This window comes from Beta vulgaris, chromosome 8, assembly GCF_026745355.1.
Source record: "Beta vulgaris subsp. vulgaris cultivar EL10 chromosome 8, EL10.2, whole genome shotgun sequence".
NCBI classification, from domain to species: domain Eukaryota; kingdom Viridiplantae; phylum Streptophyta; class Magnoliopsida; order Caryophyllales; family Amaranthaceae; genus Beta; species Beta vulgaris.
The window spans coordinates 40,040,040-40,064,244 of NC_079209.1; the positions used below are offsets into that span (position 1 = coordinate 40,040,040).

A 24,205-nucleotide genomic window follows, 5' to 3' on the forward strand; every position below is an offset into this window, starting at 1 on the left:
AATGAAGGAATGATGCTCATTTACTCCTTCGAAAACTTATCAGTTAATTCATCAGAAGTTTTGACATTACAAAATAAAAGAAACTTAAAGATAAACTTAACAAGATAATAAGGGGGGTTATGATTTTTTAAAAGAACTCAACAATTAAGTTATGAAGTTTTAATTTGTATGTATCTATAATATAAGAAAAATTTGTCACAAACAACCTTTAATAAGTTACTTTCTGTTAAAAATAACTTTTTAAATTTTTTTTTTTGTCAAAAAAAACCTTAAACCAAATTTTTTTGTCACACTAAGACCGACGATGTCACTCTGACATTGACCATAGGTTTTTGGCGTTGACTCGGTTAATGGTACTTAATCAGAAACAATTTTTTCACTTTTTGCCAAGAGTTGCACAATGCTCGCCCCTTTTTCTCCCTTTTTTTCTCCTCTCTGCCTCCATTTCTCTTAGGCTCAAGTGTAACACCCCAAAACTTTGGTTTCAAAACTTTTTGTAACACCCCAAAACTTTGGTTTCAAAACTTTATAAAATATTCACTTTTCATTAAAATATCTGACCAAACCTTTAGGGTGTTACCGCCGCATCTATTGTTCAAAATAAATGCAAGGCTAATTATTAGAAATAAAAATTTTACTCACAAACCAAAGTATCAAAATAAACCAAACTAAGTTGTCTACTTTATACCAAAACAAAACTAAACAATCTCAAATGGCAGTACTGTAGTGTTTATTGAACTAGGTGAACTTAAAAACTATAAATTCACTCATTCCTGCAACGTAGTCCCTTTCACCAACCTGCACAATATAAATAGGAAAAGAGCAAAGAAAAACAAAAATACAAAAATTAGCGAAAGCTAAGTAATTACAACTCCATCCCGTAAAATAATAATATAATAGTTATATTTTAAAAAATATTTTTTAATAGCATAATAAGACAAATAATGTAATATAGACAAGTATTCACATATGATTAACCATTTCAATTATTCAAGTTATATGAGTCATACACAACAATTTTATTTATTAGAAGGGAATCGAACGTCAGTAGGGGACTAATCCCAGTAACCACCTACTTCAACATGGGTCGTCACCCAAATAATTAAGAGTAATGGCCAATATCGTTTTGCAGAACGTTCCTAGTGTGCACACCCCTCACTAATCTAATGGGTATCCGCAATGCGCACCAATAGTATTAGGAGGAAGACAATAAAGAGTTGTAACATAATAAAATCAAATACTGTTCATCACCTATGGAGGATCCAAGTCCACAGGATAATTCCCTCAATAATATTTCACTTTACGTGATTAATCGATTTTTGTTGTGACACATCAAACATCACATTAACATTAACAGGAACATCTTTAGTTCAAAATAATATTTTTCACAACTTAGCCACTTAATAAAATTATACTAATCAACGTCCATAATTCATAGTAACCAATATATCCATCATTAGAGCCTCATAGAGTCACAATATATGTCAACTTATAATACCGTTCGCTACATCATTAACACACTAGTTATACCCATTAAGTACATTGTCAATATTAGCATAATTTTAATACGATGGTATAATTAGGTACATAAAAAAAATCCACTTCCATAACAACAATACCAGTAGATACATATATATTATACGCAGGGATAATAGTACTATAGTAATAATAATAATAATAATTTTAGTCATAGAAAGTACTATACGATTCCTGTCACATAATATACATCTAACATAAACATAGAATCACATAACACATGTATTACACATAGCACATACAATTCCTAACGGGATTCTAGTTGTTGATGGACATTGTGAATTACCTCAAACGCGTCCCAAATATAGCAATATCAACTAAAAGTCGTCTTCTACGAAGTTTCCGTCTACAACAAATAATATTACCTAAAGTTAGTCACTTAATGTAATATCTCGAAAATAATTAACCACAGTTTACAAGATAAATAATTAACAAAAGGAAAGAAAGAAGAAAAAAAATAAAAAAAAAAAAATTGAGGAAAAGCGTGACAGGTGCAACAGGTGCACAAAATTCAATATATATCATAACACCCTGTGAGTTGTGGCAGCAAGTCACAACTCTCCGTGAACTTGCTGTCCACACTCAATAATTTGTTTTTTTTTTTTCAAAACATCAAGCCTATAAAGGAACCTTTGTTCCTATTTAACCATTATTCCACGAAAAACCAGAAGAACAGAAGAACAGAAGAAAGAATAAAGAAGACGGAAGAAGGAAGAAGAGAAGAAGAAGATCGGTCGCGGACTCCGGTCAAGTCGCCGGAGTCACGTCGGGTTTTAAAAATTTACATCATTTTTCTGTTTAAAACCTTCGAAAATAACAATGGTAATTCTAGATCTGAAATTTAGAACTTACCAAAGAGATGAAGAAAGTGAATTATGTGAGAATTTCTGGGTGTTTGGGGATATATATATGTATGTAAATCTAGGGTTTCACTAAAAGATAAGTATTTTAAAAAAAATTCAGAATTTTCTTTTCTCTCTATCTTTTCTTTGAACGAAAAAAAAATCTGATTTTTAAAAAAAATCTCATTTCGAATTTTTTTTTTTTTTTAAAACATAAAAATCTGATTTAATAAATAAAATAGTTTCATAAAAATCTGATTTGTTATGATTTTACTTTATTTTTCAGAATTTTATATTTATAAAATCTTATTATAACAAAATAAATTTATAAAATAGTTACAAAAATTTGGGATATTACATCTACTCTCCCTTAAAAGAAAGTTCGTCCTCGAACTTTAACGTTATCGTTCGCTACTAATATGCAACAAAAAGTTAGTATCACATTCTACCCCCCTTAAAGAGTTTCGTCCCCGAAACTCAAGCGTACCTGCTGAAAAAGTTCGGGATATCGATTTTTCATATCATCTTCGGCTTCCCAAGTAGCCTCTTCAGAAGTTTGACTTGACCATAACACCTTGACTATTTTACCGCCTTGTTCCGGGTACTTCTCGTTTTGGTATCAAGGATCCTAACTGGGCGTTGCTCAAAGGATAAGGTTTATCTAGTTCAATGGTTTCAGGTTGAATGATATGGGTAGGATCATGGACATATTTTCGAAGTTGAGACACATGAAAGACGTTATGGACATTAGCTAACTCCATTGGTAAGGCTAATCTATAGGCTACTTCCCCAATTCGTCTCCAAGATCTCATATGGTCCAATGTAACGTGGACTCAACTTTCCTTTCCTACCAAATCTCATGACCCCTTTGTTGGTGACACTTTTAGCAAAGCCTTCTCCCCAACCTCAAATTCCATCTCCCTTCTATTCTGATCTGCGTAAGCCTTTTGTCTATCTTGAGCTGCCCTCATGTGCTCCTGAATAAGCCTAACTTGTTTCGTTGTTTCTTCAATCATCTCAGGCCCTAAATCATCGTCTCACTTATGTCACTCCAACACAAAGGACTCCTACATTTTCGCCCATACAATGCTTCATACGGTGCCATCTTTATGCTTGAGTGATAACTGTTGTTATACGAAAACTCTATAGTTGGCAAATAATCATCCCAAGATCCTCCAAAGTCTATCACACATGCTCTCAACATATCCTCCAATGTTTGAATTGTTCTCTCTGTCTGTCCATCTGTTGCAGGGTGGAAAGCTGTACTAAATTTGAGCAATGTCCCAAAGGCTTGTTGTAACCTCTCCCAAAACTTGGACAAAAATCTCGAGTCTCTATCTGAAACGATATCCTTTGGTACTCCATTGCAGTCTAACAACCTCTCGCACATATGCACTAGCCAACTGTTGCATACTCCATGTATCCTTCATTGCTATAAATCTGGCCGACTTTGTCAATCGATCCACTATAACCCATATGGCATTCTTAGCTGACTTAGTAAGTGGTAATCCCATCACAAAATCCATTGAAATAGACTCCCATTTCCAACTCGGCACTTCTAAAGGTTGCATCATTCCACCAGGTCTCATATGCTGAATCTTCACTTTCTGACACGTCAAACACTTTGCAACAAACTCTGCCACTTCACGTTTCATATTTTTCCACCAAAAATGCTGCTTCAAATCCTTATAGAGTTTATCTCCTCCAGGATGCACAGAATATGGCGTATTATGAGCTTCTTCCAAAATCTTTCTTTTTAACTCCTCATCCTTAGGCACACACCATCTTCCCTTGTACTTCACAACACCATTCTCATCAATGTCAAACTCGATGACAACTCCATCTTCTTTCATTTTCTTTATCTTCACCATCCACTCATCACTACTTTGCTTCTCTCGAATCTCCTCGAATAAGGTGGGTTGCACACATAGTGCATTCAATTGAGCTTCCACTTGCCCTTGCTCCATGACTTCTAAACTCATGCTCCTGAAATCTTCACACAATCTCTCAGATAACACCATCATGTTCATCGAATGACTAGTCTTCCTACTCAATGCATCAGCAACTTTATTCGCTTTACCCTCATGATACAATATCTCCAAATCATAATCCTTAATAAGTTCAAGCCATCTCCTCTGTCTCATGTTCAACTCCTTCTGAGTAAATATATACTTCAGACTTTTATGATCAGTGAAAATCTTACATGACACACCATACAAATAATGTCTCCAAATCTTCAATGCGAATACTACAGCAGCTAATTCTAAATCATGAGTAGGGTAATTCTGTTCATAAGGCTTAAGTTGTCTCGAAGCATATGCTACCACCTACCATGTTGCATCAATACACATCCTAACCCATTCTTAGAAGCGTCACTATACACCTCAAAACCTTCTAATCCAGATGGTAACGTCAAAACTGGTGCTGAAGTAAGTCTTTGCTTCAATTCCTGAAAAGCTTTCTCACACCTCTCATCCCACTGAAATCGAGTTGTTTTCTTCATCAAATTTGTCAAAGGTTGAGCTACTTTTGAGAAATCTTGCACAAACCTCCTATAGTAGCCAGCAAGTCCTAAGAAACTTCTAATCTCAGTCACATTACTAGGTCTCACCCATTCTGTTACTGCTTGTATCTTTGATGGATCTACAGCAACACCTTCTTTCGAAATCACATGACCTAAAAATGCAACTTTCTCAAGCCAAAACTCACATTTTGATAACTTAGCATACAACCTTTTCTCTCGAAGTATCTCCAAAACTTTCCTTAAATGACCTTCATGCTCTTCTTTGTCCTTCGAATACACCAATATATCATCTATGAACACCACCACAAATCTATCTAAATACGGCTGAAATGTCCTATTCATAAGATCCATAAATGCTGCAGGTGCATTAGTAAGTCCAAATGGCATCACTGTGAACTCATAATGCCCATACCTCGTACGAAACGCTGTTTTTGGTATATCTTCCTCCGAAATTCTCAATTGGTGATACCCAGACCTCAAATCAATCTTAGAGAAAATTCCAGCACCCTTAAGTTGATCAAATAAATCCTCAATCCTAGGCAATGGGTACTTATTCTTTATTGTGACATTATTCAACTCTCTGTAATCAATACACAACCTCAAGGTTCCATCCTTCTTTCGAACAAATAACACTGGTGCTCCCCAAGGTGAAACACTTGGCCTAATGTACCCTTTCTCCAATAATTCCTCCAATTGCACTTTCAACTCTTGCATCTCAGCAGGTGCCATCCTATATGGTGCCTTAGAAATAGCTCCAGTTCCAGGCACTAGGTCAATCTTAAAATCCATTTCTCTCACTGGCGGCATCCCTGGAATTTCTTCTGGAAAAACATCTTGGAACTCACTCACCACAGGTATTTGCGATATCTCTCCATCCTCCACACTCACATCCTTCACATGGCACAAATATATGGGGTAGCCCTTCCTAATATAGGTTTTGAATGACATGGCTGACACAATACTGACTCCAGGTTTAGAAACAATTCCTTGATAGGATATTCTATTTCCCTTTGGCCCCCTAAGAGACACCTTTTGAGTATGACACTCTATCCTAGCTCTATACTTAGCAAGCCAATCCATCCCCAATATTACATCAAAGTCGGGTAAGTTGAACTGGATAAGATCAGCAGGCAAATCAGATCCTAATATGGTAATGGGTATGTCTTGGTATATGGAACTACAAGGAACTACTTCCCCTGAAGGTATTGTTATGAAGGTTTGACACAAGATTGAGGGTTTTAGACCTAACTTTTCAACAAATGAACTAGCTATGAAAGAATGAGACGCCCCAGAATCAAAAAGCAAGTAAGCAGGGTTAGAGTTTACGAGGAAAGTACCCGTCACAACATTAGCGTTGGTGTCTGCTTCATTCTGGTTCATAACATAGATTCTTCCATTGTTGCCTCGAGCACCATTTCCATTGCCGTTTTGATTGTTGTTTCCTCCATTTGCTCGATTGTTATTCTGACCATTATGCTGAGTATTGTTCCCCCCTTGAGCATTCGAAGTCTGACCCTGGGAGTTGTTGTTGTTATAGGGACGATTGTTGTTCTGGTTATGATATATATTTTACTTTATTTTTCAGAATTTTATATTTATAAAATCTTATTTTATGGTTCATAACATAAAATCTTTTTTTTCTAATATATTTAGAAAAAGAAAAAGAATTGTAGGCATTGTCACGTCTCCTCTCTCCCTCTCAATTTTATCTATCCCTTTTTCCCTAGCATTTTGTGAAATTTGAGAGCTCTTTGGGCTCTATTTTCATATGATTTTACGTTTAGATCTTGCTTTGTTTTCTTGAACTTGATTGCAAAAATTAAAATTTTGAAGGGTGCTTTTCTGATTGATTTCACCATGTGTATATGCGTATTGTTGAAGGGAAGACTCATCATTCGAATGTGAAACCTAGGATGGCAAGTTCAGGAGCTAGATTTGATTGAAAAAAATGGGTACTTGATGATGGCCTAGTCGGGCAGATTCCGCCCCGACAGGTGGGGGCAACCTTGCTTGGCCAAATGTTACAGTTTTGGAGAAGAATTGAAAGAAAAACAAATACCTATAGGTTCGGCCTGACATATTTCATCCGATCAGGCGAGTCGGAGAATTTATTCCACGAAAAGGCCTTTAGAGGCCGCCTGATCGGAGGAGACGAAGATTTTACTGGGCTGATGACCGCTTGGTTGGGTGGAATCCGTCCCCGCTGCCCAGGCGGGTCGAAATGTATGTGATTTAAAGCGTGTGCTGCACAATTTATTATTTTAATATAAAATACTTCTTGCTTCACTGGAGAGAAAAAAAATCACGTTTTACTCTATTATTCAATGTATTAGCTTTCTAAGTGTGTTTTGCTCTCTCAAGAACACTAAGTTATCCTATTCGCTATTTACCGTCCGTATTTACTAAAAATCGCTCGTATTTTTTTCAAAATTTTTCTAAACTACCCCCTATGTATACTCACACTCTCTCCCCCCTCCTCTCACACTCATTCTCACTTTCTCTCACCTCACTTCAACCACCACCACCGGAACCACCACCATCGAAACCACCACTAAATCAGATACAACACCAGTGGAACCACCACCACACCGAAACCACCACCGCCAAATTTTTTTTTTTTTTGAAAAATGACAGAGGAAACAAAATGAATTTTCCTTTCCTCCATGGAGGAAACGAAAATTCATTTCGTCTCCTCCGTCATTTTTCAAAAAAATATTCGCGGTGGTTTCAATGTTGGTGGTGGTCGCTGCTGTGGTGGTGGTTCTGGTGTGGTGGTGGTTTTGGTGGTTTCGGTGGTGGTGGTTCCTATGGTAGTGGTTGTCTGTGGTGGTTGGGGTGAGGTGAGAGAACTTGAGAATGAGAGTGAGAGGAGAAGAGAGAGAGTGAGTGAGTATATATAGGGGTAGTTTAGGAAAATTTTAAAAAAAACGGACGATTTTAAGTAAATACGGGCGGTAAATAGTAATGTCCTAGTTTATTTTTGAAGCTTATTTTCATTCTCAAGGATATTGAAGATCTCAGTAGAAGTAATTAATTTTAAGATTTGTTCTTCAATTGGTATTTCTCTATTCTCTTGTCTATTCTTCATTACTAGTTCACGATGCTTGGTTAATTAATTGTGATTATATTTTCCTTTATTATGAGTGAGTAGTTTAATTTTTAAGGATTTTGGGATCTATGTATGCATAACGGATTGAATGAATAATTGTTTGCTTGTGACTTCGTCTGATTCTTATTATTGAGTTAGTTTGGTTAATTTGCAAGTTCGGCTAAATTTATTTGATTACTATTGCATTACAAAGTTATAGACCGAGAGGTAGGATTTTGTATAGGCTCTCAACAATAGGTTACCAATCTATGACCATACGAGAACAGCTTAGTGATATTCGAGGAGGTAATGTTCGAGAGAAACTATTGAGTTTCTTTAGTCATTCTTGATATCCTCAATTGCATACATATTGAAATGTTTCCTTAGTCTTTCCCTTATTTGATCCCTTGATTTATATTTGCAATTAGTTGAATAAACCAACTTTTTATCTAATTTTGTTAGTTTAATATTAAAGTTTAGACATAATAGTATAGTTATCCCCCTGTGAATTCGATACTGATTTTCCTAACTAACTAGTTAGTGAACCTTAGGTTTATTTTTAATTAGATGATACGACTTTACCTTGTCACGTGTCACCTTGTGATTTGACATTTCATTGAAAACTCTTTAATTGCCATAAAACTAAGAAAAATGTTTATAAGAAGTCTCAAACTCTTTTTTTCACAATGTACAAGTCATTTTTCAAACATCAAGTTATATTTTCTACTTGTAACAAATTATCAATTGAGAACCTTAACAATTGATCATAGTGCTTCCTCTAAGGCTCTAACCCAGGTTAGGAACCAACTAGTATCACCTAAAAATGAGGGTGATCGTTTTGCTTTCCATTTCTTTATCATATACATCATCTCTTTTAAATCCTACCACCACCTAAATTTATCTTGATTTTCTTTATTTGATCTCCATTTCCCCATTACCCAAATATTACATTACCCTCACGGTTCATTTGGTAGTTGATTATAAATGGTGATAATGGAAAACAATTTGTGTATAAATTTGTGAAGAATATCATTATCCATTCCCATAGTAATGCTAATTTATCCTAAAGTGTCCACTCTCATTGAATTCTCTTTTTCTCATCCAATACCACCTTGTAGGTGGTAATGAGTGGTAATGAAATTGCTTTCCCTTGGAGACAAAACACAAGTTTAGGAGTGAGACTACTTACCCATGGAGAAAAAAATGTTTCCCCATGAAGATTTTAAGTGTACTTCTCTAATAAAATTACACTTAAAATTCATTGTCATTACCGCAATTTATTAACGATTACCAAACGGGCCATCAATCCAAACATTATCCTTCAAGGGAACTACTTCAAGTTCCAACCATATACAATTTACAAATCAAACAAAACTAGATAGGAAACTTGCTTCTTTTTTTGGCAAAACTCTCGTTCTCCTTAGTCCTTACTAGGGGTGATAATGAGCCTGACAAGCTCGCGAGTAGCTCGGGCTCGGCTCGGTCAAAGCTCGGTCAAAGCTCGGCTCGTTGAAGCTCGGCTCGAGCTCGGGCTCGGCTCGAGACTTAAACGAGCCGAGCCGAGCTAGGCAAAGCTCGGCTCGTAAAGCTCGTGAGCAGCTCGTTTATTATTTTATATCAAAAAAATATTTTATTAAAAAATATTTTATATTAAAAAAATTTAATACTAATTTATATTTTAATTTAGATTTACAAATTATATATTTTAATTTGTGATCCAACTTCACCTCTACTCCACTAGGCACTAAAGTCCCACATTGGTTAAGAAAACAAGGATCAACCTTATTTTCTTTATAAATAGCTACTATTCCTTACTTCAACTTAAAGTTTAATTTTGTATCTCCTTGGTTGAAAAACAAAAACTATACTTTATTTTCTTCATAGAGGGAATAAAGTATAATTTTAAATAGTTGGTTATTTAATACTTAAAATATTTGATAATTTTTTCTTTAGCAAAACATGGAGTCCCACATTGAAATTTTAACAACGCTAGGAGGGATTTCAAGTTATAAAAGCATATGTAAACAAAACAAGGGTATAATGAGTTTTTTTTCTTAACAAAACATGGAGTCCCACATTGAAATTTTAGCAATGCTAAGAGGGATTCCAAGTTATATAAGCATATGTAGAATGAGTTTGTTTATCTTAAACAAAACATAAAGTTCCACATTGAAATGGGGATAGTGAGTTTGTTTTTCTTTAACAAACCATGAAGTCCCACATTGAAATCTTAGCAATGCTAAGAGGGAAATCAAGTTATAAAAGCATATGATGGGTGAGTGAACAAGCTCACCTACTTCGAGCCAAGCCGAGCTCATTAGTCGAGCCTAAATGAGCTCGCGAGCCGAGCCTAAACGAGCTCGCGAGCCGAGCTCGAGCCCCAAATTTCCATCACGAGCCGAGCTCGAGCTCGGCTCTCCCAAGCTCGGCGAGCTTACGAGCCGAGCCGAGCCTGGGAAATTTTAAACGAGCTCGAGCCGAGCCCAGTGCTATTCGGGCTCGGCTCGCTCGATAAGCACCCCTAGTCCTTACCCACTTGACCCAAAGAGTCTTGATTACTTGCTAAGTGTCACTTCACCCCGTCTCAAGGCCTCCATATATTTTCGAATTCACCATTTTGTTCCATTAAACATAAACCGTCCCTGTTGCTATCAACAAAGCCATGCCATAAATAAGCGCAATATATTCCCTTTATCTTCTTGAAAGCAAATTTAGGAAGAGGAACATTTGTGCCAACTGCCAGTATATACTCATACTCATGAGCACTAAATTTATGAGTTGTAAGTTGTAACCTGCCAGCTAAAAAGAGATGGCGAGTTTTCCACGCTCAGCAATTCAAGTTGGTATCTTCTCAACTAGCCACGCCCGATCTACAGTTTACAAGAACTGATTGAAACACGTCGTCCAAGGAACTCCAAGCACAAAACGAAAGGCATCACTTAATGTTTGAACTCTGGAGATCTCCATGCCAGTGTAATACATGAGCAGATTCAGCTTTAATTGCTTACAACACAGTATAGTACCAGAAAAGAACTGGAACCCTTGTAATAGCATAAAGGCGTATTTACTTTTGCCTTGACAGAAGATCACAATATCATTTGCTAAGCATAAATTGTAAGATTCAAGCTTTTGCATCTTAGAGTGATAACTGAAGCCTTCCAGAGTGTTGATATACTTTTATTTTTAGGTTTTACTAGAAGGGTGCTAGGAAAAAGTTAGGAAATCCTTTTCTGAGAGGGAATGAACGGCTCGATTTGCTTCGCGGAAAATGTGTATGAACTGAATCATTTGAAAGCTTTCACATCACTAATGAATATCTTCGAGCTATTCAATTGTCTAGCAGCAGTTCAAATTGTGCTTAAAGATATTGATCAATACTTTATTGTCTCCTTCCACAATGAGTTTGGTTATACCCATTGATTTAGAGGCTTGAAATCCGTTGTGGAGGGCAAACACTTCGGCTGTTAATGGGTGGTGAATCCCAACTTCCATGCAAGGGCTTTTAAAGTTGTTCCGCTCAGATCATGGAGTATGATACCTGCCACAGAACAGTTGGTGTTAGCTGATCCATCAAAGATTAAGTTTGACTAAGTATGTTGGCAGTGACATCCATCAAATTTGATGGTTTTGTGGATCTGCAAGACTGAAAATCACTGTTAGAATGGAAGTCATCACAAATTTCTTGGTTTCCAATCAAGGATGGCATGCTTAGCTCTGATAAGTTCTATTAGTTTCGACTTCATTTTATAATGCGAGTCATATATTCCATACACAAGGTCAAGAGGAGGAGACAAGGGATGACCCTGTCTTAGACAGCTTTGAGCTTTGTAACATCCATGGGTCTAAGCAATGAGAATGAGGAATTGTGAGACGTCATATTAGTCTTTACAAGGGGTAATGAAAAGTTCAGCTCAAATCCTCGATCATCATTTCTTCCAAAAAATCTCTAATCAAATGTATCATAAGCTTTTTGTAAATCAATTTTTGCAGCAGCCTTTAGTTGTTATAGTACCTTACCATATTGACACATGAGCATATTACGGAGAATAACAGGGTCTTAGATATTATAGCATAAGACCAGCTTCAATTTACTACACAACAGCTTTGTAATACACATTGTGTTGTGTATTACAACATGATATCGGCCTATAATTACGTACATTACTAGACAATTTGCCTTTGGCAATTGGCACAAGATTTATGGAATTAGTATTAATGGTTTTAAGGTTTATGGAAGTAGTATTAATGGTATTTAGTACATTCCCGTTTGCAGAAACAATTCTATATAGCAGCTGTTACATCACTACCGAAAAATTTCCCATGCCTCTTTCTAAAATGCACTCCCTTATCCATTCGTTCCGAGAGTTCCACCTATATGAAAACAAAATTGTCTTGCTGCTCACTAGTTACAGTTTGTTTAGATAGCAATATAGGAGAGAAAGGAAAGGGAGGGAAAGAGGAAGGAGAGGGGGAAGATGGCCCTCCATTTTTCCTCCAAATCTCTCCAATTTGGGATGGAAAATAGATCCTTCCTTCTCCTTCCCCTTCCTTTTCCCAATCCCTTATCCAAACAGGAGAACTTGTTCCCCTCCTTTTCCCTTCCTTCCCTTTCTCTCCATTTCCTCCTACCCGAAAAAAGTGTTAATTTAGGCAAAACTTTCAGGTTAAGACGGATGCTACAACACAAAAGAATTTATATATCACAAGATAGAACACATTCATACAAAATGTTGGAAATTATACTTACATGATCAAGGAGGAAGATCTTCAATGTCAGTTAAAAGACCAGTGCTTGCTGCTAACAGATTAGCTTGTTTACCTACCACGAGCTCACCACATGCACCATTACTATCTTGGCCCATTTCCGTTTGAACATCGTGTTTCTCTCTAAGAACACACTGAAAACATTTGACTTTTGTTACATTGGACATTCTGAATCGACTTGTATTACCAATGGGGTTGGATGGTATCAAATTAACCTATAATTGCACCAGGGAGATGCAAATATCAGTGGAAGGAGTTGCTTTTTAACATGCTATTTTGACTATGCAAAAGCTTTCAAATATCAACCACCATGTAATCTATACACAATCCCACTGTTGGAAAAAAAGAAAAAAGTAGTGCATATAAAAAATAGTCTGAGCAATGTTACATTTGAATGATTCGCGCAATTGAATAGCCTTGTTTTTACTCCAGCTCAAGCAAAATTAGATTATAAGCAAAAAAGATGAAAAAATCTTCAAAACACAAAGCAAAGGAGCTTACAGTGCTACAACCATGCTAGATGACAGCAGACCCGTCTCAAGTACACTTTCTACTTAAAACATTCCCACTAAAACTAATAACAGAAATCCAATTAAAAAGTCAGAAATGCACCAACCAATTAGCACAATCAACCACATAATCGAACAAAGTACATAAGCAATAGTAACTTTAGAACTGAATCTCTGTAAAGTTTAACCCATAGTTTAAAGATACTCTCTCTGTTTCACAAAGATTTACTCACTTTGATTTTCACCAAAACCAAGAAAGGGGAAAATGTTGGTGAGAGAAATGGAAAAGGTGGGACCGTGGGGGTAAGGAGAGAGTAACAATTGTGAAGTAAGGAAATGTGAGTATAAAAGTACAAAGATGTTTTAGGCCTTATGTCCCAAAATAGAAAAATAGAAGTGAGCAAAACTTCATGGAACGTACTAAAACAGAATGTGAGTAATTCTTTGCGAAACTGAGAAGTACATGACAACAATGCTAAATGTTTTCATATAAAGCCCAGGCGGAACAATCTACAGATATGTCAAAAGTATGAGAAAGCTTCGAATAAAAAACCCCAAACAGTACTAATATGTGGAGCTGTACAAGTTAACAAAAGCAATAACCTCTGAAGCCTGGGCATGCCTCCCAGACACCGAATCGCATAGCGAGGAACAGGTACGATATGGGTAGGGGACAAGTATGTCATGGATTCGTCTCCAAAATGATCCTAGGATACTGGGTACGTGGGGATAATCTGGGTACGGCAGGGAACAATTCTGGGGCCGTCTTGGGGAAGATTTTGGTTTTCATTCACGTCCCACACTTGTTTAATAAAATTCACAAAAACACTTACCACGTTAAATATAGGGTTTTCTTCTCCCATTTTCGCTCTGTGCCTCTCAGCTCTGTTTCACTCTCTTTCTCAAAATTCCAACCCCTGCCTCACTGCGAGTCGATGACCACCACACAGCCTCGCCGCACGTCGACAACCACCTAGCATTGTCGAAGAAGCCACAATTCTGAAAGCGAGAAGCCACAAGAAGCCACACAGAATTCCTTACTACTCGTGTCGTAAAGGTTTTCAAATCTACAAAACCGATACTATCCACATCGTGAAGATTGGCGGTACGACAACCGCTTCATCCCCATTCGCGCATCGCCGTGACCGTAACCGAAACAAGATTTTTGAACTATGGTAGTCGATCACCCAACTTCTCTCCCTAACTCCTCGTCTCCTTGATAGTCGACCACCCATCTCCTAGCTTCTTTGCTGGCTACAGCTGCACCGGTGAGGTGAGTCTACTACTCTACTGCTCTCCTTGTCCTCCTTTCTCTTTCTCCTTCTGTTTCTTACTTTCTTTGGATTTTATTTCAGTCTGCTTCTTTTATTTAATTTTTTATTTTATTCAGTTCATCAACAAGTATTATGGCATCCCAATCTCAGCAACAAAGTAAGGCAGTAGCATGGGAAGTACATATGCCTTCTCACTGACTAAGGAGGAACAAACTAAATCCAAGTCACGCCCAAGATTCACTTTACTAACACAACAATCTTCGCCTTTTATCAAGGAATTCCGAAGAATACTAGTTGTTTTGTACGAAGATGTGGGAGGTTGGTCCAGATGCATTCGATTTTATGGATTACGTTGGTTTTTAGAGTTTGCTAAACTCTCACTCGATGAGCCGGAGTTCAAAAACGAGTTTCGTGTTGAAGATTGACGTGCTTTTATCTACTAAGATTGAACTTTGTTCCTTTTGGGATTTCGAAGAACTTATGTATGGATTTTAAAAATTTTGATTTATGTTTAGTTTTTGGACGCCATGCCCTACCAATTTTGGAAATTCTGATTTTGCCAGTTTCTATCCCTGTACCCATCCCCGTCCCCGACCCGAATCTGAACCCGTGCTACATAGGCTACAACATTTGATAAAGATGTATAGTTGTTGTAGTTCTAAAAGCAAGAAGTTGATAATATTGATACTGCCTTCTTGCTAGTTATATGAGGTTAAGACCTCTTCTGATTTTGCAAATTCATAGGTATCAACTGATGATAATTCTATGAAAGATGACATTAGCTTTCACCCCAATGGAAAGATTTGGTGATCCACGAATATCAGGGCATGAAAGTTTATTTTAACAAAATAGGTCTAGAAAATAATAATAAAAGCATAGAAGTTGTCAAGGTGCTTAGTTGAGTTGAGCCTTGAGAGAGAGGAGAGTTAGTTTATCATCTTTCATTAAGTGACTAAGACGCGAAGGAGAACACGACTTGCCTGACAAGCGCATGAAGTTCAGAATGTGCTGCTATGGATTTGAGGGGATTTGGAGATGGATATTCATGATCTGATCATTGATAATACCATGCCACATCATGGTTGTATACTCCAAAAAAATCTGGCAAGATATGTAAGTTCGAGGTTTTTTTTTTTTAATGAAGGAAAGACCGATTAAGAAATGAAGTGATCTGGGAAAAAGTTGGAGTTGCATCCATTGAAGAAAAGATGAGGGAGAATCGGTTAAGATGGTTTGGTCATGTGAAAAGGAGATCAGGAGATGCACCGGTGAGAAGAATTGAAGAGTGGAGGAGTAATCAAATTGTAAAGGGTAGGGGAAGACCTAAGATGACTTGGCTGAGGGTAATTGAAAGTGATATGAGGTTACTTGGGATTGAGGAGAGCATGACGTTGGATAGAAGTGGGTGGAGGGGTAGTATCTATGTGGAGGAAGGGGTCTGATTACTGCATTTATTTGCTTTTCTCAATTGTTTTGGTATTAAAACCTTTTTGCTGAAAACCTTTTCTAAACACTTTTTGGTGTAAACCTTGTTTAAAAAAAAAAAAAAAAACTTTTATCACTCTTGACGATGCCATCTCCTCTGGTCACGATTCCAGTTGACGATGCATGTTAGCCGACCCCAATCACCTTGGGAATAAGGCTTAGTTGTTGTTGTTGTTGTTGTTGTTGTTGTTGTTGTTGTTGTTGTTGAAAGAAGGTTTGCTTTCCTTTAATATCACAAAACGTGACCATGAAAGGCTTCTTGTCAGAAAAGATGTCCAGATTTATCATTCCTCCTTATTTCTATATGCATAGCCCAATCGAGGTTGTTCTAAAGGAAGAACCGTAGATATAAAACACTGGAACCATAAACAAAGAACAAGTCCTAATTTTACGAAGTCTACAACTCAGATAAAAGTTTGAACATAGCTACCCAAAAAAAATACAAATACACTCAAGCCAAGAATAACAATTGTGACAAATTAAACATGGACAAACCTGTATACTTCTAATGCTCCAAACTTCTATTATTAAGTAATTAAATATTATTATGACTACAGAAAAATCTGCAACTTACAATATACCCCTCTAATTCCCATAAAACTCCATAAACTAGAAGCAATTAACCTATGATAGCTTGATAGGCAATTAACGTGTATAATCAAACTCCTTGCTGAAGCACCAAATTTAATGGGATAAACGTGGTGACATAGAGGTCAACTTTGGTGTTTCCTTAACCATCCATCAATAAATAGACTATGAAACTTATGCCCGCATTGCTCCAAACCATAGAACACAGTCGGTGCACATTTGAAAAATGAAAGAGGTCCAATTTATTGAACTCAACATGAAAAGCAGCTCCCTAGGGATGAGAGTTTCAAGGGGAGAAGAGTGAGTTTAAAGATGAATGATGGTCAGTTGAAGACCATTCCTCTTATTACTGTCAGAACCATGTTTCTCGATGAGGGCAAAAGCAAATAAGAAGGGCACATGGAAGAGATAAACTACGGGAAACAGAACATGGTCTAATTTATCTCTTTATAAAGCAAATGGCAGGGAAGAAAGCATAGCAAGCAGAAATGAGATTGATGCATATGTCTAAGTCTTGCCCATTGTCCATGAAATCGAGTTTTATGAAATATCTTCATTCTAATAGACCATATTTACAGAGGCTCATAATCTAAAAGCACTAATAGAAGCAAAGAGTTTGTAGCTACTAGCTAAGTTCTAAGATTTATTAAAAGAATAGCCAACTACAGCAAAACAACATTAGCCATGATCAACTTCGCTGGCACCACTAATATATGCTTCTTATTGATATATTAAGGTGACTATTTGATCTTATATTCGCAAGTCCTTATGTCCTTATGTTTGCTAAACTCAACTGTTTCCGGGACCTTTTTCTAATATATGCATATTCCATAAATTGTAAATTTGCTATTTCTGCTGAATATCAAATTCATAAAACATGAATACATATGACAGCTTGAAAAAAAAAAATCTTTTCTTTTGGATATAAATAACGCTGGGTAAGCCTTTTTTCGTAAATGAAACTATAAGTATTCAAAACTCACCATTTCCAATGTCTCTAGCAAGTAGCAAGTTGCCAAGCTGACATTCTGGCAGCTCGCCATCATTCACATCATCAAGCATTATGTACTTGATAAATAGTTTTGCTGGCTAAATCCAGAAGAAGAACATAGAGGGGGAAATCACAGCATCTTGGCAATAGTTCGTTGCAATATTCCAAACTGCAAAGATGCAAGAAAACATGAAACTTTATCTCTCACCTATGCTTTTGTTATAAATGAAGTGAACTGGTGCATGAAGTAATACTGCTAGATTCACATGAGAAAGTTTGTGTTAAAGCTTCTTATTAATAGTGTACACAATTGCAACCTAAAAAGCACATGTGCCACCAAAACAGCTCAGTCAAAGCACGCACGCACGCGCACACACACACACACGCACAAACACTCTATTCAAAAACATATTTGTCATGGAACATAACCTCTCATAATTATAGATATGATTTGCCAACAAGAACACCTGCGTACTGGTTGGTTCATAACCATACACTTCCCATCACTCGATTTAAGTAAAGGCATATTCAAGGATCTAGCCATAAACCTTACTACTTATGGAAGCAGATATCCTTTTATTAGACAATCGAAATAGTATATGTGACAAGTCTTTCTGGATAGAGGCACATACAGCATACTTTGCGTGCATTAGAGATTGCTTCCTACTTCAAGGGCTTATCAAAAGTAAATGTGAAACACCTGACATTTCAAGCATTTCTGCCCACAATGTCAAAACATATGGCATCAAATATCTGCAAGTTACAACAGACTTGGATAATATTCTCTCATCTTGACAATTTTAATAATATATAGAGGGAAAATAACCCAAAATAGTGTATCCCAAGTTCCCAACTGAATTTTAATATTCCAATGAACACCAGCACAGAGAAAGATATAGAAGTTCTTAACTCGCTCATGGAACCCCATACACTCCACACAACAGAAAATTTACCTTTTTATCATACTGTTGGCAAAGCAATTCTCTTTGGTGACAGCTGAAAAGGAGATCTTGACATGGTACAAACTGATTTCACCAATGCAGAGTAATTATTCAAAGGTTCCTCCATCCCCTGGAGACCAAAGAATTTATCGAACGCCGTTATCTTTTATAAAGCTTAGATTTCCAAAGTGCTACAAGCAAAGAATGATAGTATAACATTTCAGAAGAAGCTGACAATTTTTAACAGTTACGGACGAAATATAACTTAGATAAATGACATGTTTCTCCTAGCGCGCATAGTGGGTTTGAGTACCATATCTCGTGTTTCTCATGCAACAAGAGAGCAGACGTTCATGGTCAGGCAACCTACAATTCTGCTTAATCATAATGCATTCATGTATTCAGAAGAAACCTGGTATGCTCGTACTCGGCCCACCACCCCACAGTACGGTTGTCGACACGACACAACGAGGGCACAGACACAAAATTGAACCTTGTGAAATTATAAAAGAGAAAAAATTCCAAGATGATTTGAGCACTACTCAATCTGGATAAGGCTGAAAGTTAGTGCAAGGCAGTCATTTTGTCGTGCTACTAGTACTAGGTAAGAAGCAAGTGCAGGGATTTTCACAGTTTTACCCCTTACCAAAGGAAAATCAGGGCACTTCATCTTACAAGCAGGGAAAACATGATTCTGTTGTCCATTCTAAATTTCACATCAGTCCCCTATTTGAATGCTGCGGGATTTCCAAGAGTCCTCTTACATCATGGAATTGAGGAAATGGACAAATACTGACATGAATACACCTGGAGATTTCCATAACTTGACAACTCAGGTTTGCACATATCAGCTACAGCAAACTCATGCGAGTCTTTAAGCCAGTCATGAATTATGATTTAAACTTGTCCAATTGCATAATTCACATTGCATCCATACTAATACGATGCAGAAGATCATTTATACTATGATTATCACTGCTCAGCAACAGATTGATGCCCCAGGCACTAGCTGAAACAACCACTAAGATGTAACTAATTTTACAGAAAACCGTTTACACTGAGACATAGCTTGATTTAAACAGAGCATGTTCGCATTTTCATAAGAATAGTAGATTTATTCTAAGTGTAACACAAAATAAAGTTTAATGATTTAGCACGAAATAACATGGGTTTCCAGGAGACCATACCAATTCAAACGGCAGCTTTTGTTGCTTCATTCAGGTGACATCAAAGGGGCAAATTTAGCTAGCCATCGCCACCTCTTGTATACTTAAATGATATTGCCAGAGCGACTTGGTTCTTCGATAAAGTTGAATTTCCAGGTCGTAACCCACAGATTCCATCTTTCCCAAAACATCAAAAGCATGCTTCACATATGCCTGAGAACTCAAGAGAGCACAAAGCATCTGATTGCAAATGGGTGGGTTTAACATAATTTTCTTTTCTAGAGTATAGAGGAAAACATCTACAGCCTGATCAAGTTTTAATTGTGAGCAGAGAATCCATATCAACTTCACACAACTTGGCGGAGTTAAAGTCACATCAAATTCCAGAAGAGCACTAAAAACATTCAAAGCATCATCTACTCTCCGAGCTTGACACAGCCCAATTAGCCATATTGTATATGGTCCCACATCAAAGTTGTTCAACTTAAAGTCCATCTTCAGCAAGCCACAGACTGCTTCCTTCAAATCTCCTCTCCCAAATTGTTCTTCAATCAATTTGATTGCTTCCTCATCCTGAGTTTCAAGGCTCCTAAGGTAATCCAACCACAGACCAAAGGACATTGCAACCTTCTTCTTACGGCATAACCAAGTCATTATTGTTTTGTGGACATTCGAATCGGGTGAACACCCATTCTTCATCATATCCTTTAGCAAACCAATTGCTTCCTCTTCTCTATCAACTCTATAAAGCCCATGGATAAGGGTTCCATAGGTTACACAATCAGGAGTAAGTCCCTTGAGTTGTAATTCTTTGAAGATCTTTAAAGCGCCATTTAAGTTCTTACTCTTGCATAAGCCATTTATGAGGATATTATAAGTCGTAGTATCAGGTAAAACTCCATTATCAGCCAGCTTCGCTAAAAGCCTATAGGCCTTAAGATACAACCCCGAATCACATAACCGTGCAATCAAGTTTTGAAGGCTTTCTTTATCCACTGCACGGTCAGTGCCTTGAGAAAGACGAAGAAACAAAGACGGATTTCTACCTATTTCCATCTTGTAGAACAAGAGACGCGCTTCCTCAAATTGCCCTGCCTTGCATAACCCATCAATGAGTGCATTGAATGTTATAACTGAAGGATAGCATCCAACTCTCTCCATCTCTTCCAAAAATCGCATGGCTTCTCCAACCATCCCGTTTCTGCAAGTGCCACATATGAGGATGGTATAAGTCCACGTGTCAGGGAAGCAATTATTCTCTAAAATCGCATGCTTCAGCAACCGTGCGTCCTCCAAAAGACCCATATCACAAAAACCTTTAATCAAAGTATTATAACAATGAGTATCTAGAGCCACACCTCTATCCATCATCTCTTGAACAAATTTCCAAGCATCCTTGACCTTCTGTACCTTTGCGTAACCTCGGATCATAATAGTGTACAATATAAGATCAGGAGTTACATTTGCCTCACACAATTTACGGAACCACATGTTAGCTTCCTCAAACCTCCCATCTCTAAACAAGCCGTCAATTAGACAACTAAAACCACGAATCCCTAGTGTATACCCTTGATTTTGAAAATGTTTCAAAAGCATAAATGCTTCATCAATCCTACCTGCCTTGCAAATCCCAGCAAGCATAGCATTACAAGTAATTGAATCAGGAGGACAGCCACTACTAGTCATTTTATTTAACAAAACTTGAGCATCAAAAGTCCTATTAGCTCGACACAAACCCGACAATAGAATCGTATACGTTATATTATTAGGAAATATCCCTCTCTGGGTCATTTCGTCGAACAGAGAAAGAGCATCATTTATTTTCCCACTTTTACACAAACATTCCATCAAAATGCTATAAGTAGCTACATTAGGACTGCAATTGTACTTCAACATTTGATTATACACAGCTAATGCTAACAAAACCACCTGCTTTTGTACCATAATATACAAAATGGCATTATAAGTATATATATCAGGTTTGCAATCAAAATCCTTCATCTTACCGAACGATTCGACTGCCTTCTCTGCATCCCCCGCCTTCCAATACCCCGAAATCAGCAACAAAAAGGCTTCAGATGGGATTTCAACCCCACATTGCTTGAGCTCATGGAGGGTATCCCAACAAAGATCAAATCCAGTGTGGTTTTCCAAAATGTTATTAACAACCAACTCATTCATCTTCCAAGCTTGGAGAGCCCGCCGCTTCGATGCCCAGATGAAAAATCGAAAACCCATTTGAAGATTTGGAGGTTTCTCCAATATTGATGACACAATACTTGGATTGAGAATGTGGGCAACTGGATCAAGATGGGGCTCAATTGGGTTATATTTCTCCAGAATGTAGAGCACTTTTTGGGTTATTTTACATGGATTGAATAATCTCCAAAGAGAACGCCGGGTAATGGGTCGTTGAATTAGATTAGCTACTTCTTTCATTGTTAATTTGATGGATAATCTATCAAAATTTGACAGTTCTACGGAGGTTTTTGGTTCAGAAATGAGGAATTTGAACCCAATTGATTAACATAAGTTCTTGGAAGTGTGGGATGTTCTAACTTTTAGAAAGATGTGTGGGTTATCTATGATTTATGAAGGGAAAGACAGAAGAAGGAGATGAGTGAGTTCTTAGAGTACTTGTGTTTGTTTAAGTAATGTTTTGACTTTTATCACTATTCATATACCTCCTCCGTTTTTTTATAGACCCTTCATTTTCCTTAAATGAAAATATATAATAGATGTTACATATCATAAATGGATTCCTTTTCATCATAAAAATCTTAAAATACTATTAAAAAGTTGGTGGTCCCCCACCATCTCTTTTAAAATACTCATAATTTTTCCTTAACAAATGTTTTTTTATTCAAAAAGTCGTGGTCCCCTACTTTCTCTTTCTATCTTTCTTAAAAATCTCTCACTTTCTCTATGTAGCATGTACAAAAAAACAGAAGAAGCATTGTTTTGAGTTTTGAGGTTTTGGGCAATATAATTTCAAAATAAAGTTTTTAATTTTTTGGCTGAAAATGAGCTAATCAATAAGCGGGCCGACCCATCGTGTTCGAAAAATAGTGCTCATGAGTGGCCCACAACCCATCATCCTTTTTATGTCTGATCAAGTCGAAAACTGGTTCATGTGGACCCAAGGTAGTATAAGGACAATTCATTTAAGTACGACATTATCGAAAAGTATCAACCATAATAAGCTAAGTTTGACTACTGAGAAACGATCTGAATAACTACATTAGTCCTAATTAAAGTTACCAAATATAAAGTCACACCAACTACTACAAAACAATTACATATAAAACTATGCTAGTAGGGTTTCTACCTAGGTGTGTAGACTTTGATCTGGGCAGGTCGTATGACTCGAGCACTATGGTCATCTTATCAGCTCATTTTTAAAAGTTATTGTATCTTTTGTGACATAGTAAGATAGCATTATTAAACATAAAAGTAATAGAAAGACTGGTGCACAAAAATTAATTGTGCACCAAAAATTCCCCCAACCTAATTCATTAAACGTAAATCTGTGTCGGCACGTACGATTCCAAATAAATTGGTTACGCTCTTTTTTCTCTCTCTCCTTCTCTATTTCTCTCTCACACACACCCACGCACACAATTACACATGCTCTTTTTTCTCTTTCATTCTCTTTGAATTTCCGCTTTTTTCTCCTCATCTTCTTCATTTTTCTTTGATTTTCATCAATTGTTCTGCCTTGATTGTATTGAATTCTTGCGCCATTAATTCTCATGTATATATTTAGTATATATTTCTAGTATTTTTCAAATTATTTATTTTTTCATGGTTTTTTCTTCGTTTTTGTGATATTCCTTTTTATATTTGGCCTCAAATGTCTTGTTCTTCATCGTTGGATTCTTCTAGATGTATATGGCTTTGGTTTTTATGTTATGGAATTTGTTATTGTTACTCATTTGTGAGTTGAAAAATATTTGTGATTTAAAATTTAGTGTTTCCCGTTGTAATTTAGTTTTGATTTTAATATATTTTTTTCTACATTTAACTAGGTTATATTATTTATTTTAACTCATGATTGGTGTTGTAGCCTAAAAATCAACGGCTACCCTTATGACACGTGGCGCTATCTCAGCCCTACATGTGGCATCTGTTTAGGACAAGGAAAGTACAAAGGCCTGCAGGTTCTGTGGGCTAAAGTACACCTTTCTGAAAAGCTCCCTTATGGCCCTAAAATTGTACTTAGGCCCACTGAAGTAAAGCCTGATTCAGCTAAAAGGTAAAATGTACTAACCAATCAGCACTTGCCACGTGTCCTGATATTATTGCTTAGCCAATCAGATGCTCCCAAATAGGGTGACATCAAGGTACAACAGTCATTTCAAACAGTATAAATAGTCCTTGATTTCAGGGTGAAAGGTACGTTTTTCAGAGCATAGTACTGTTATTCTGCCATAAATTCTTCTCTCTCTCTCTACTTTATCTCTCTAAAAGTTCCTTCACATCCCTGTTATCTGATTA

The 24,205-nt window shown here is 36.8% G+C and overlaps 1 protein-coding gene across 9 annotated transcripts; it reads right to left on the minus strand.

Moving 5' to 3' along the window:
* Nucleotides 1–360: 360 nt before the first annotated feature.
* On the minus strand, nucleotides 361–22,359 carry LOC104901454 (pentatricopeptide repeat-containing protein At1g79540). 9 transcript variants are annotated; one of them, XM_048634214.2, is made up of 6 exons: nucleotides 19,730–22,359; nucleotides 18,555–18,672; nucleotides 17,594–17,770; nucleotides 12,738–12,969; nucleotides 1,823–1,882; nucleotides 361–798 (listed from the first exon to the last, which is right to left on the minus strand). In XM_048634214.2, the coding sequence occupies exon 1, from the start codon at nucleotides 22,145–22,147 to the stop codon at nucleotides 19,784–19,786; it is 2,364 nt and encodes a 787-aa protein (XP_048490171.1). In that variant the 5' UTR covers nucleotides 22,148–22,359; the 3' UTR covers nucleotides 361–798; nucleotides 1,823–1,882; nucleotides 12,738–12,969; nucleotides 17,594–17,770; nucleotides 18,555–18,672; nucleotides 19,730–19,783. The 9 variants fall into 9 exon arrangements, with proteins under 9 accessions (XP_048490171.1, XP_057247610.1, XP_057247609.1 ...); XM_048634213.2 differs by lacking the exons at nucleotides 361–798; nucleotides 1,823–1,882 and adding exons at nucleotides 10,656–11,528; nucleotides 18,234–18,354; XM_057391627.1 differs by lacking the exon at nucleotides 1,823–1,882 and having other exon boundaries at nucleotides 362–798.
* Between the last annotated feature and the right edge of the window lie 1,846 nt (nucleotides 22,360–24,205).

Bases quoted from the DNA above. Each gene is read 5' to 3' on its own strand.
- LOC104901454 (XM_048634214.2), bottom strand. From the start codon at position 22,147: ATGAAAGAAGTAGCTAATCTAATTCAACGACCCATTACCCGGCGTTCT.